At 43.2% G+C, this 15,600-nt stretch overlaps 1 protein-coding gene across 1 annotated transcript in view; it reads left to right on the top strand.

Moving 5' to 3' along the window:
• The window catches only part of LOC145392518 (uncharacterized), a 303,717-nt gene that overhangs the window by 164,467 nt on the left and 123,650 nt on the right, over nucleotides 1-15,600 (top strand). The window contains exon 16 of the mRNA XM_080266913.1: nucleotides 14,615-14,798. Coding sequence (XP_080123039.1) covers nucleotides 14,615-14,798 — 184 coding nt within the window. The remainder of the gene's footprint in view (nucleotides 1-14,614; nucleotides 14,799-15,600) is intronic.

Here is a 15,600-nt window from a genome sequence, read left to right as displayed (position 1 = left end):
CTTCAGCCAATCATCTGGGACAACACACTCATAAATAATCCTATTTATCAGGTCAGTGACTAAACTCACCCTTATATCGCCTGAGGCCTTCAACATTTCGGCAGTCAACCCAGACACACCTGCTGCCTTCCCCACCCTCATCCTGCCTATTGCCTCACTCACAGTAGCAGTATCAATCAAAGGCCAAAGGCCAGACACTGGATCTGCTGGTTCCAAACCTTCCCAGTCCCAGTCAAACTCCTCATTCAACAACCGGTTATACTGCTTTCCCCATGCATCTTTAATATCCACACTGTTCACCACTACCCTTCCTTCATCATTCTTCACACACTGCTCACCTATAATATTCCGATTATCCCTCTTCACTTGACCTGCCACCCTAAATATCATATTTTTCTTTCCCCATGATTTATGTTATCAAGTAATAGTCTCTGTGACTCAGACTTTGCCCTGTATACCTCTCTTCTAGCCCTACACTTGGCAGCCAAATATTCCTCTTTGCTACCACCCTTCTTTCATTCCCGGAAAATCCTTCTTTTCTCCTTAACTGCAGCTTCTACACCCTCATCCCACCACCAAGTTACTTTATGTCTTGGTGGTCCTTGTGTCCAACCACATGTTACATCAGTAATTCTCAAGAAATTGTTCTTGAGGGCTCTGTACTGTTCATTAACGCCGCTGTCTACATCTCCCTGTTCAGCCACCACTCTCCTCAACTCGCTATAGAAGGCATCCCTTACTACTTGGTTTTTCAGCTTCCATATTTTCCTCCTAGGTACATAAGTCCTCTTTTTCATCACTTGTTCTTTAAACACCATATCACAAATCAATAGTTTGTGCTGCTGCACACGCTCCTCACTTCCTATAACTTTAACATCCCTCACTAACCTCATATCGGCCCTCCTAACCAGAAAATAATCTATCTGACTGCTATTTCCCCCAGACTCATACGTAATTAACCTACTGTCTCTTTTCCTAAAATATGTGTTGCACGCAATCATGTCCGTTGCCTCCCCAAACTCGAGTATCCTTTCCCCTTCTGCATTGCTTAGACCATATGCAAATCCCCCATGCACTCCTTCATAACCTTGTGCTGCTTCACCTACATGACCATTTAAGTCCCCTCCCAAAATCACTATCTCATCATCCCGCATACCACCCACTACACTTATTAAATCATCCCAAAATCTATCTTTCTCTGATTCATCCAATCCTGCCTGTGGAGCATATGCCGATATAATCTTAGCTATCTTTCTTCCCAACAGAATTTTCATTGCCAATATCCTATCGCTTACTCTCAAAACATTCATAACATATTCCACCCATTTCTCCGCAACCATCACACCAACACCTCCATATCTGTCTGTCCCCCCCTGCCAAAACAACTCATAGCAACAGTCCTTCCCAACAATCTTTCTGGCTGATCCACCCCTGTACCGGACTTCCTACAAGCACGCCACATCCACCCACCTCCTACTGAATGCCTCAGCGCCTTCCCCCGCTCTTCCCCTCAAACTTCCCACATTCCATGAACCCACCCTCATCCCCATGGGTGATTTACTGTCCTCAGGCTTGCTTTGAAACTTATTTTGTTTTGTCATCTTCAGTATTAATAAAGGGGGACAGACACAGCACAGGTTCCACTCACTGCACAGTCCCAGGTCCAGGCAATGGATCTGGGACCCCTAGCCCACCAGCTTACCAGTGGCTGTGGTAGTGGCCTCGGGGCACCCTGCCAGGACAGCTGCAGGGACACCCTCCAAGCGCGTCTTGGCACTGCAACTATCACGCCATTATACACCCACTGATAGGGCAGCCTCCTTGGGCGCTACTCCCAGGTTCGGGCCCCTTTCTATTGGGCGGAAGTGGCAGCCTGGGAACCGCAATGCCCCCTACCCTCTAGCACAGGCCCGAGCCCCATCTCACCCTGGACCCATGATCTATGCCAGCGGAACCCCCGCCACGCCTCCCCCCAGAAGTCTGCCACTAGGTAGCGGGGGCAAAGTTTCCTGGCCGCATGCCCTTGCTGGTGCCAACCCTGTAACGTAGTGGGATACGTTGTGTGAAATGTAAAGTGCATGAGGTGTAGTGCATAGATAGTTAGAGGAAGTGTTTGGGAGAGTATGCTGGTCTACTCTCCATATATAAAAGGTCAGCAAAAAGGTATGGTTAGATAGCTAGTGGAACAGGAGCTCCAGCTCTCCCTATCACCAGCATTCCCATTCCCCTCGGGAGCACTACCCTGTTCGGCCCGTGCTACGGCCTCCTCCTACATATATATATATATATATATATATATATATATATATATATATATATATATATTCTGTATATATATATATATATATATATATATATATATATATATATATATATATATTCTGTATATATATATATATATATATATATATATATATATATATATATATATATATATATATATATGTATATATATATATATATATATATATATATGTATATATATATTCTGTATATATATATATATATATATATATATATATATATATATATATATATATATATCTATCTATCTATCTATATATATATATATATATATATATATATATATATATATATATATATTATATATATATATATATATATATGATTAGAGAAAGAGTGAATATTGATGAGATGCAGTTCGGGTTCATGCCAGGTAGGGGGACCACTGATGCCATATTCATTGTTCGACAGCTTCAGGAAAAATATATTGGTAGGAGAAGGGATCTTTATTTTGTTTTTGTTGATTTGGAAAAGGCCTTTGACAGAGTCCCTAGAGAGGTGGTGAAGTGGGCAATGAGAAAGCTAGGCTTGGAGGAGTGGCTGGTTAGGGTGGTTATGGCCATGTTTGTGGGTGCTCACACCCAGGTGAGAGTGAATGGAGATTTGAGTGATGAGTTTTCCGTGAATGTTGGTGTGCATCAGGGTTCAGTCTTGAGTCCCAGTACTTGAAGCCCTTTCACGTGACTTTAGAAACGGACTCCCATGGGAGTTGTTGTATGCTGATGATTTGGTGTTGATTGCAGAGAATGAAAGGGAGGCAGAGGAAAGGTTTAGGAAGTGGAGAGATGGTATGGGGCAAAAGGGTTTAAGGGTAAATGCAGATAAACAAAAGTGATGATATCTAGGGTTGGTGGCGGTACTGTCAAAGACGAGGGAGAGTGGCCATGTGCAGTTTGCCACAAGGGCGTGGGAAGTAATTCCATCTTGTGCGGTGTGTGTGATAAATGGGTGCATAAGAGATGTAGTGGTATCAGAGGTAGACTGCGAGATAATGCTGATTTTATGTGTACGGCGTGCCGGGGTGAGCAGGTGGAGATTGTCAGACGTGAAAGGATTGAACTTGCTGGTGAATCTCTTGAGTGTGTGGAAGAGTTTTGTTATTTGGGAGACATGTTGTGTGCTGGAGGTGGGGCTAGGGTGAGAAGTGGTTGGAAGAAGTTCAGGGAGCTCTTGCCTCTCCTGACATTGAGAGGTCTCTCCCTCTGTGCTAAGGGGTCTTTGTATGCATCATGTGTTAGGAGTGTAATGCTGTATGGCAGTGAGACCTGGGCAGTGAAGGAGGAAGATATTCGCCGGCTCAGACGTACAGAAATGACAATGATTAGGTGGATGTGCAGTGCATCCTTGCGTCCAAGGCCTGGAGGGGCTGGGTTTACAATGGAAGAGTTGAGAGGTAGGATGGGACTGGAGTGTATTGGTGTTGTGATGAGGAGAGGTAGATTGAGGTGGTTTGGACGTGTGGAGAGGATGGGGGATGATAATTGGGTGAGGAAGGTGAGAAGTGTTAATATTGGGGGTGGGGTTATGAAGGGTAGACCGAGAAAGACATGGGACGAGGTCATTAAGTGTGACCTTAGGGTTAAGGGACTGAACAGGGAGGCTGCAATGGATCGTGCAGCGTGGAGAGCCGCCATTAGGTGACCAAGGCCGACACATGCAAGCATGTTTGAGCCTTTAAAAACGAAACGATATATATATATATACTGTATATATATATATATATATATATATATATATATATATATATATACAGTGGAACCTCGGTCCTCGAACGTCTCACATATATATATATATATATATACAGTTTAACCTCGGTCCTCGAACGTCTCACATGTCGAACAAATCGGACCTCGACCAAAAAATTCATGAAATTTTTGCTCCAGAGGTCGACCAAAATATCGGACCTCGACCAACCTGAACGTAGCCAAACGAAGGGAAGCTGGCCGACCGACAGTCACACGTCCACCTTTGTTGTTCGTCAACGTGGTCGTCCTGCTGTGCTTTACATTTTTCTTGATTCAGTGCAGTATTAGCCCCTAATAATGGCTCCAAAGAAAGCAAGTTCATCCAGTACGGCTACTGGTAGTGAAAAGAGGAAAGTAGTGCAGAAAATAATTGAAGAAGTGGAAAAATTATTGCTTATCTTCATCAATGAGAAACAGTTAGCAGGAGACAGTGTTAGTGAGTATATAATTTGTGAAAATGCAATATACAGTCACCTCGTAAAGGAAAGCACTGGTACCAGTGCTGAAACTTAAATAGGTAAGCATCTGGGGTCTTGGAACGGATTAAAATGATTTACATTATTTCTTATGGGGAAAATTAGTTCGGTCCTCGACCAATTCGGTCCTGAACAGCCTTCCAGAACGGATTGTGTTCGAGGACCGAGGTTCTACTGTATATATACTGTACACATATAGAGTAGACCCTTCTTATCCGTGGAATTTGCATCCGTGGTTTTAAGTTTCCGCGGATCAAACTTATTTTAATACTATACTGTGCACTGTAACTTAATTTGACTTTGGTGCTCAACTCGCACTTCTTTTGTAGCTACAGTTAGCATACCCGCACCCACAGGCATTCCCACCACTCTGCCAGTCTTACTGTAACTTACTTCGTGGTCGCCCTTCTTGTGTTTACAAGTTTACTGTACTTCATTATGTAAGTGAAAAATGGCTCCCAAGAAACTAGTAAAGGATAAAAGCAATCCTTCTAAGCCAAAGGGAGAGTGTAAGGTGTTATCTGGCATCCTGTCAGAAGGGTCAGACTAGACTCACAGCTTACCTACATTGCTGCCACACATCTCGTCTCCCCACCACATTGGCACTTTAGGTACTTCACTACAATCATCTTCATCATCATACAGCAATCATCGTCATCTATATAGCAATCATCATGTCATGCAACAATCGTTAACATTGTATGAAGATTATGAAGAGAAAACACAGTCTTCTGGTGAGTGTTAATATGTATTTGTAATATTTTAAAGTATGTCTTTATTTTTTCAGGGATGTGCTTAGCTTATGTGGAAATAATATGCCATTTTTGTGATGATGATTTGAGTATCCACAGAATTTGCCTTCCGCGGAGGTCTCTGGAACCTAACCCCCGCAGATAACTAGGGCCTACGGTATATATATATATATATATATATATATATATATATATATATATATATATATATATATATATATATATATATATATATATATATATATATATATATATATATATATATATATATATATATATATATATATATATATATATATATATATATATATATATATATATATATGTATATCTATCTTTCTCTCTCTCTATATATATATATCTATCTATCTATCTATTGCCAGATGCCTCAATCCCGTTTGGGATGGCCACAAACAAATCGCTTCCACGTCGCCCTGTCCCCCGCCATTGTACTCCCCTGCTTCCAACTCACACCCCCTCTCTCATATACCGCTCCACCCCATCCCTCCATCTCATCCTCGGCCTCCCCCTCCCTCTTCCCCTCTCCACCTCACTCACATACACTCTCTTCATCAGTCTTTCACCCTCCATCCTCTCCACATGGCCAAACCACCTCAGTGTCGTTCCTCATAACACTTCCTATCACATCCACATCCACACCACAATGCTTCTTTATATCCTCATCGTCAGTATATATATATATATATATATATATATATATATATATATATATATATATATATATATATGTATATATATATATATATATATATATATATATATATATATATATATATATATATATATATATATATATATATATATATATATATATATATATATATATATATATACACATATACATATATATATAGTAACCCCTCCAATATCCGGATCAATAGAGCCATCGGTAGGTTCGGATATTGGTTTTGTCCGGATATTGGGCCCCAGCTTATGGACTTGTACTTACGGACCCTAACACAGAGAAACACCTTTACAACTCCCTCCGGACATGCATAGCACCTATTTAACACCCAAATCACACCAATAAGGCACATAAATGACTGAAATAAATGCAATAGACACATAAAATGTGGGTTTAGAAGTATGTTCATACATTAATAAACATTCTGGTACTTATGGACTCTAACCGAACCTAACCTAACCGAACCTAACCGAACTCTGAAAAACACATTCCTACTGCACATGCATGAGGTAAGTTTAGTATGGAAAGAAGTACAGTATGACACTTTCTGGTAAGTATAGTATGGGAAAAAATACAATATGAAACATTCTGGTAAATATAGTATGGGAAATAGTACAACATGAAACATTTTGGCTACTTACAGCAAGTCCCTGGCCACCTCGATGAATAACCACCTCCTCTCGGACTCTGACAGTAAGAACGATTTCCTGAAGCACTTGCACTACACTCTTCCTGAAGTCTTGCACTGAACTTAGTCAATAACACACAGAAGTCCGTTCTTTTCACAGTGTTCACTTTAGTCCAAATAATGTTCCATTAAATTTAAGTGTTGCACATTAACTTTTCCCAAGTTTTTTTAAGTTTCCAAAGCCAAAACAAAGAAGGTTAGTTACGTTAAATTTCTTTTCTACTTAGTCTTTTCTCCCAACTTGAAAACCTTAACACAACACACCGTTTTTTTCACTGCACAACACTCAAAATTCCCGTGTGGTCTAGTGGAGAAGTTCTTGCTGTTTATTCACAGTCAGAGCCCGAGAGTATCACTGGCAGGCGTCCAAGGGGTGCATCGGTGGGTAGTGGTGATGGCGTACCGACTACAGAGGACTCTGAAGACAGCCGCAAACTCACGTCGAGCGGTGACTCCACTGTAGCTGATGTGCTGGGCTGTGGCTCGGAGCATGAGGGCCTGTCTTGGGGAGGCAACGGAGTGGAACCAGGGCTTGGCACAGCGGGGGTCACGGGCCTGAAAAAACTGTCAATCGTTGACTGACGCAAGGACCGACGATTCTGGCGATTGATGATGCGCTGCCGGAAAGCACGCACTTCCTCCACGAGTCCCAAGGGCCCCATCTCCCTGTCGCAGTCCGGGTGTTCCAGGTAGTCTAGGACGAACTCTAGATGTTCCCGGAGTGCGCTCAGCTTGGGGATGGCTGGAGTAGTGTCCTGCTGGGCGGAGTCTGCATCATCATCGCCTTCGTCGTCGGAATCTTCAAGTTCGGGACTGACACCAGCAACCGAAGACGCGATCTCGATATCAGACAACGTCTGATACCCAGGATCGCCCTCGTCGTCGTCCAACCACTCATGAACATCGTCCACATCAACATCGTCGCCGTGCGTACGTAGCCGTGCATGGAAGTCATCCACGTCAAACCCTAGGAAATCGTACTCCACATCTGTTCCGAGAAGCAGACGAGACCAACCATTTTCAAGAGTTTTCACAGGGACTTCCTTCCATGCACTAGCCCAGTTGTACAGCGCAGACTTGATGTTGTAGCGGCGAAGGTTTTCCAAAGTCCGCTTGCCTCGAGTGTCACGTCCTTCCCTGCGCTCGTCCTCGTCCTCGAGAACCACCATCACCTCGTCCAGGAACTTCCGACGGTACAGGCGCTTTGTTGCCACGATCACTCCTTGGTCCATTGGTTGAATGAGAGCAGTCGTATTAGGTGGCAGAAACATGCACCTAATACGGCCATTCTCAGCAACCAAGTCCTTGTCGCACGGGTGGGCAGGTGCATTGTCGAGGAGAAGGAGAGCCTTTACCTGGTCGCGAGGAATTCCCAGTGTCTTCGTCTGGTAATGTATGACCTCCTTGACGAAGTGATGGTGAAACCAGTCTTTGAAAATCACAGCTGTGAACCATGCTTTCAAAGAATGGTACCATACGACAGGAAGGACATCCATCACCCCACGAAGGCACCGAGGCTGCTTTGCACGGCCAACAATAACGGGCTTAAGCCGGTGCATGCCGTTAGCATTGGCACAACACAAAGCAGATATCCGTTCCTTAGAAAGCTTGCGGCCAGGTACACGCTTCTCCGTCTCATCGGCGAGAGTGTTCGTTGGCACCGAGCGATAGAATAGGCCAGTTTCGTCAGCGTTATAGACTTGACTGAGAGTGAGGCCCTCCCTGTCGATCAAGCCTCTCACCTTGTGCCGAAACTCGTCCACTCCATCCTCGTTAGCGTCCAATGCTTCGCCATGTGCTTTACGGTTAGTAAGGCCATGTCGCAACTTGAACGCGAAGAGCCAACCCTCGGATGCCTTGAAGTCTAGGGCGTCGTGAAGCCTTGCAAACTTCTCAGCAGCAGCCTTCAGCTCCGTTCCACATACCATCACACCAGCTGCACGTTGCTGTCGATACCAAATCAACGTGGAGCGGTCGATCTCTGCATACTTGGGGGTAAACATAACCTTCCTCTCCACGTTGCGTTTGCTTCTCGACGAGAAGTCAGCCGTGTACTGCATGAGCTTGTCTCGGGAACGCTTGATATCAAACAAAGTCGACCGGGCCAGGTTGAACTCGCGGAGAATGCGAGAGGAAGACCAACCCGCATCAACCTTCTCCAATATCTCCCGTTTCTTCTCCAGAGTTAACACCGCTCTCTTCCTTTTCTCAGGAGGCGGGGCCATCATCACACACACTAAGAGTAGGGCAGAGAGCAGCAGGAGGCCTTGCAGCAAGTACGGCACCACCACAAAAGCGAGCACGTGGGCAGCCATGGCGAAGAGCGTAGGTCTTGTCGCGGTGAGAGACAGGCGGGAAGTGGGGAGGATGCAGCGGCGCTCTATCGGACGTCGGAGGAATGACGAACCAAAACAATGCTCTCACGCGGCGCGCGCGGCAAGTTCAAATTACGGACGGCAAAAAATCGATTTTTTTTCCAATTTTTTTGGATTTTCGGACCATTTTGGGAATGTTTGATCCCAGGACGATAAGGTTCGGTTAGTGGGGATGTTCGGATATTGGGCGTCCGGATATTAGAGTGATTACTATGTATATATATATATGTATTTACCGGGTATGTATATATTGATCAACCATGGGGACATCACACAACCATGTCACCCGCCCACACTGATTGTGAACCATTCACTTGGATGCCCATGTACCCATACACATGCCTCACTACCATCATAAAAACTCTTGACAGCACCTAGCAGCTTACCATGTACAACATACATGCACAAGACCTTCCACAGTCCTCCTCTGTCTACTTTGTCATATGCTTTTTCCAGATCCATAAACACCTTATGGTCCTTCCCAGAAGCCTTCTCCACTATCTGTCTTACTGCAAATATTTGATCCACATCCTCTGCCACTCCTAAAGCCACCTTGTTCATCACTCACTAGGACTTCTGATATCTCTCATACTTTATAATAAATTCTTCTTTATACCTTCTCAACCACACTCAGTAATCTTATACCATGATAATTCGTGCATTCACTTCACCCACCTTTAATTTTGTACAGGGGTACAATCACAACCTTTTTCCACTCTGCTGACAGAGTTTCACTTACCCATGCCTTCTTACATATCTCCAGCTAGCACTTCATTTTGCTGTCTCCACTACACTTAATCATCTCTGCATACAACTCATCAACCCCAGCTGCTTTCCCATTTTTCAGCTGCTTCACATCGTTCATCATTTGTGCAAGTGTCACATTTCCTGGCACTGCATTTCTTCTCTGCACACCCCCAACACCAATCATGTTTACATGGCTTTGCTGTCACTATTCCCATTCATCAGGCTTTCAAAATATTCTTTCCATCTGGTCCTTACTTCATCCTCATGGGCGATAATCTACCACTTACATCCTTCACACTTTCACATTTCTTTCCACTGTCACTTCTACATTTCTGCATCTCTTTCCAAAGTAACTTCCTATTTTCAGAGTAATTTGCATTCATTTTTCTTCCTAGATCATCATTTACCTCCTTCTTTTTCCTCTTCACTAGTCTCTGTACTTGCTTCATGCTCTTAGTATATTCAGTTCATATTTGAATTGAACTCATGTCCCCTAACCACACTCACCACTTCTTCCTCTTTTCCTCCACTTTCTTCTTTGTTGTTACTCTTGCCACACCACACACCACTTCAACATTCCTAGCTAAGCAGTCCCAGTATATATTCCACAAGCTGTCCAGATCCATTTCATTCCAGTTCACTGATTTTAACTCGTCCCCTTCTTTGGCCCTGTATTCATCTGCCATTTCTTTGATCCTCAGCTTCTTGACTTCCAGTCTCTCTCCCTGACAGCTTCTATCTCTCTTGGTCCACCTCACTCCTTTCAGCTTGATCTTGCATACCACAGTCATATGATCTGACAGACCTCCACATTATCCTCTTACGGCCCTCATATCAGCAACAGTAAACTAAATTAACACATCATTGAATGAAATGGGTTAATATGGCCATCTGAGAGACAGGCCACCACAGCTCAGGATCTTCATGTTGTGGCTAATACATGGATGTGTGCAGATTATGTTGCAGTTTGGACATAGTATTTATTTTATTCTTCTCACCCACAGTCAGCTGCATTCAACTCAGAAGGACCATTGGTAATGGTTTTGTTGAAGGTGATGTCTAACCCATCCAATTCTAAAAATCTCTCATCAGATAAAATATAGTAATTTGAAGATCACAAAAAAATAATAAAAGTGATATCCTCAGCAAGTTAAAGGAGAGCAAAAATGGCAATATTGCTCACAGTTTGTGGATGAATCACATCTGCATAGACCTTAAAATCTGTTGCCTGCCTCTTCTTCAGCTTCACAGCATTCCTCTCATCTGCAAGTGTCACATACTCTGCCACAACATTCCTTCCCTTTTCACCACCAAAACCAAGCATGTAACCATTATGGTATAATCACTTCCATTTATCAGCCCTCCAAAATATTCTTTCTATTTAATCCGCACCTTGCCATCATTTGTTATTATTTATCCTTTTTGACCCTGCACATTTTAACATTTTTTTTTTAATACCTTCATGTCTGTATTTTGAGATGTCTTTCCAAAATAGTTTCCTATTTCAGAGTAATTTTATTAATTTGGATCATCATTCACCTTTTCATGTTTTTCTTGCTCTCAGTATGTTCCCTTCTTTTATTTCCTTTAAACTCCATTCGGACATCCACCCCAACCACCTTTTCTTTTCATCCATTGCCCTTTAACCTCCATATCTTGCAAAGCTGTATGGTATCATTCATACTAGTTGTTACCCATGCAGCACCATGCACAGCTTTAGCATTCCTCTCTACAAAATCTTTCTTACTCGTTGCAGCCGTTTCAGAGCCACACACAGCTTTATCATTCCTCTGTATAGCATCTTTCTTACTAGTTGCTATCCTTTCAGCACCACACACAGCTTTAACATTCCTCTGTATAGTATCTTTATTACTAGTTGCTATCCTTTCGGTGCTACACATAGCTTTAGTATTTGCCTGTACGATATCTTTTTTACTACATTTGTGGTCCTTGCAGTGCCATACACATTCCGGTGCTGTTCCTCCATCACTTCCCCCCTCTGACTTCCTCATGGCTGACATTAAAATTTCTTCAGTTGATGTATTTTCTGCCATCACTGGCCTCAGTACTAACAAGGCATATGGGCCTGATGGGGTCCCTCCTGTTGTTCTCAAGAACTGTGCTTCTGTGCTTACACCCTGCCTAGGCAAACTCTTTCGTCTTTGTCTGTCAACTTGTACCTTTCCTTCTTGCTGGAAGTTTGCTCTCATTCAGCCAGTCCCAAAGAAGGGTGACCACTCCCAACCCTCCAACTATCGTCCAATTGCTTTAACATCCTGTATTTCAAAAGTTTTCGAGTCAATTCTTAATAGAAAAATTTTAAGGCATCTTTCCTATCACAACCTTCTTTCCGATCGTCAGTATGGGTTCCGTCAGGGATGCGCCACTGGCGATCTTCTCACATACCTTTCAGACTCCATCTTGTCACCTACCCTTCAGACTCCTGGTCATCCTCCTTTCAGGACTTTGGCGAAAGCTTTGCCATTGCACTTGACATCTCAAAGGCTTTCGATCGAGTCTGGCATGAATCTTTAATTTCCAAACTGCCCTCCTACGGTTTCTATCCTTCTATCTGTGCCTTCATCGCTAGCTTCCTTTCTGGTCGTTCTATAGCCGCTGTTGTAGACGGCCATCGTTCTTCTCCTAGATCTATCAACAGTGGTGTTCCTCAGGGCTCTGTCCTATCACCAACTCTCTTCCTTTTATTCATCAATGATCTTCTAAGCTGTACATCTAACCTTATCCACTCATACGCTGATGACTCCACCCTTCACCTTTTCATTCGGTTCCCGCAACGCCCATCTCAACAGTTACTTCAACAAACAAGGGTTGAGGCTATGGCACACCTAATGTCTGACTTGGCTCGTATCTCTGACTGGGGTAAAAATAATATGGTTGTCTTTAATGCATCTAAGACTCAGTTCTTACACCTATCAACCCGACAAAATCTTCCACAGGTATACCCACTAATGTTTAATAATATACAGCTTAATCCTGCATCATCCTTGAACATGCTTGGGGTTTCATTTACTCGGGACTTATCTTGGAAAGATCATATTACATCTCTTGTAAAATCTGCTTCCAAGAGATTGGGTGTGCTAAGCTGACTCCGCTCTTTCTTCACCCCTGGGCAATTGTTGACTCTATACAGGGGTTTTATCCGCCCCTGTGTGGAGTACAACTCTCATGTGTGGGGAGGCTCCCCACATACAGCTCTTCTCAATAGGGTGGAGTCAAAGGCTTTTCATCTCATTAACTCTCCTCCTCTTACTGACTCCCTTCAACCTCTGTCTCTTCGCCGCACTGTTGCATCTTTATCTCTTTTCTATCGCTACTTTAATGGTCACTTCTCCTCTGAACTGTCTGCTTGCATTCCTCCACCTCTACGACGGGCGCGTAGCACCCGTCTGGCAGCAAACTCTCATCCTTTTTCTGTCCAACTCTCTAATGCAAGAGTTAACCGTTATTCTCAGCCTTTCATTTATGCAACAGGTCAGCTCTGGAACTGTCTCCCTCTATCTGTATTTCCTGCTGCCTATGATCTCCAGTCTTTCAAACGCAGTGTGTCCAGGCATCTCAAAATGATCGGATCTTGAATTTGGCTCTATATTGTATTTTGTTTTTCTCTTGGAGGGAACTGTTACTGCGGGCTCATGGCCTTTGGTTCCTTCTTCCTCGCATAAAAAAAAAAAAAAAAAAAAAAAATCTTCTTACTAGTTGCTATCCGTGCTGTGCCAGACACAGCTTTAGCATTCCTCTGTATGGTGTCTTCTTACTAGTTGCTATCCATACAGTGCCACACACAGCTTTAGCACTCCTCTGTATAGTATCTTTCTTAGTAGTTGCCACCTTTCCAGCACCACACACAACTTTAACATTCCTTTGTATGGTATCTTCTTACTAGTTGCTACCCTTGCAGTGCCACACACAGCTTTAGCACTCCCTAGCAGATAGTCCTTGCACTTTACAAGTTTACCAAATCCATTCTCCCAATTTATTGACCACAAATTTCCCTGCTCTCAGAAGCTCATATTTATCAGCCAGTACTTTGATTGTCAGCCTTTCCACTTGTAAGTCCCACTCTTAGAATAATACTTTGATTGGCAGCCTTTCCACTTGTAAGTCTCACTCTTAGAATAATACTTTGTCAGCCTTTCCACTTGTAAGTCTCACTCTTAGAAAACCTTTCTCCTTTGTCCACCACACTGCTGTTTTATGTTGCTGCTGTTGTTTGTGTGTCATAATCCAGGTCTTTCTGGCCAAGCAGACCTGTTCACCACCGGTAAGCAACTGCCTCTGTGGGGCCATCCTTTGGGTACAGTACACTACAGTACAGTACATACACTGTGCAGGAATTCAAGGTTCACCACAGTCACACCAGGGTTCTTCCCACAACAGCTTGCCGGGAAATTGATGTTTGGCTCCTGGATGGATGTCACAGCTACACCACGTATAGTGCACACCACCGCCATGTGTAGGCTCCTTTTCAGCACCAACTTCTTTTTATTTTCTTTTACAATGGCTCCAACATGCTTGCATGCATCAGCTTTAGTCACCTGATGGCTGCTTACCACATTGTTTAATCTCTAGCTGCCTCTTTCATCAGTCCCTTATCCCAGAGGACACTATATTACCTCATCCCAAGACTTTAGGTCTGCCTCTCACAGCTGCATCCTCAGTGTTCACATCTTTCATCTCTGCACCCAGTTGTCATCCTCCATCTTTTCCACATGCCCAAACCATCTCAGTCTGCCCCATCTCACCACTTCACAAATTCCTTGCTAATGTAAATATGTTTGATGGCAACACAAACACCAACAGCATAAATGTGTCAGTGCGACGGCTTGGTGGTGGTTATGGAAGTAAGATCAGCCGACAGCACCTGGTGTCAACAGCAGCAGCAGTGGCAGCTAGAAAAGTGCAGCAGCCAGTACGTCTTGTAGCCGATCTCAACACAAACATGACCTATGCTGGATGGCGCGATCCTTATTATGCCAAGTATGAGGTCAGTATAAACCATGTTATTGATTGTTGTCAGTTCTGTGAAGTATTCCCACTGCATTGTAGCATGATTTACCATGTGGTTCTGCATTATAAAGCTTCCATCCTTGTGTTAGTTTTTCTGTGAATATTTTAAACTTTCATGCCTGTGTTAACTTTTTCTTTTAAGCTGAGTATGCATTAGTACAGTATATTATACACCTTAATCCAGATGTCCTACTGGCAGGAATAATATATATAGATTTAATTTTTACATCTGGCATCTAACCCCTCTCTTTCTCTCTCTCTCTCTCTGTCTCTCTGTCGCCTTTAAAATATGTTGTCCAAATCTGCCTCACAGTATTTAGACACAGGTTGACAACTATAAAGGAGACCCATCCCGGTGGAGGGTGCAGATGTGCCTTGAGTAAACATTAAGGAATGCAGTCAGAATGCAAGGGATATTCATACCTTTTGTCACTGATCTTCAACCAGACATCAGGCAGCTGGCAGACATTTTTTTTTTTTTTTTTTTTTTTTTTTTTAATGACTTCTGAACCTATTTTGGGTCCTTCATGCCAGGGTAACCAAATAGGATGATGTTGAAATTACATTTTCTCTAAATAAGTGCAATTTCTGAAAATGGTAATTGGCTGGATAGATCTGATGGATACATGCATTAGTACTCTCCATTGTGGAACCTTCATTAGGCATCAGGGCAGTTGGCAAGCAAGGTCAGAAAAGACATTCTGGGGATGGGGGACAACTTTTAACTGTATTTTCAGTAACGGATGGGCTTCTCATGCCATTATAATTGAAAGACAATA

The sequence above is a fragment of the Coenobita brevimanus genome, chromosome 22 (assembly GCF_032717465.1).
Source record: "Coenobita brevimanus isolate Jiangsu-jjx chromosome 22, ASM3271746v2, whole genome shotgun sequence".
Classification (NCBI taxonomy): domain Eukaryota; kingdom Metazoa; phylum Arthropoda; class Malacostraca; order Decapoda; family Coenobitidae; genus Coenobita; species Coenobita brevimanus.
The sequence above is the reverse complement of the archived record's forward strand: the minus strand, read 5'-3'. Positions and strand labels throughout refer to the sequence as shown.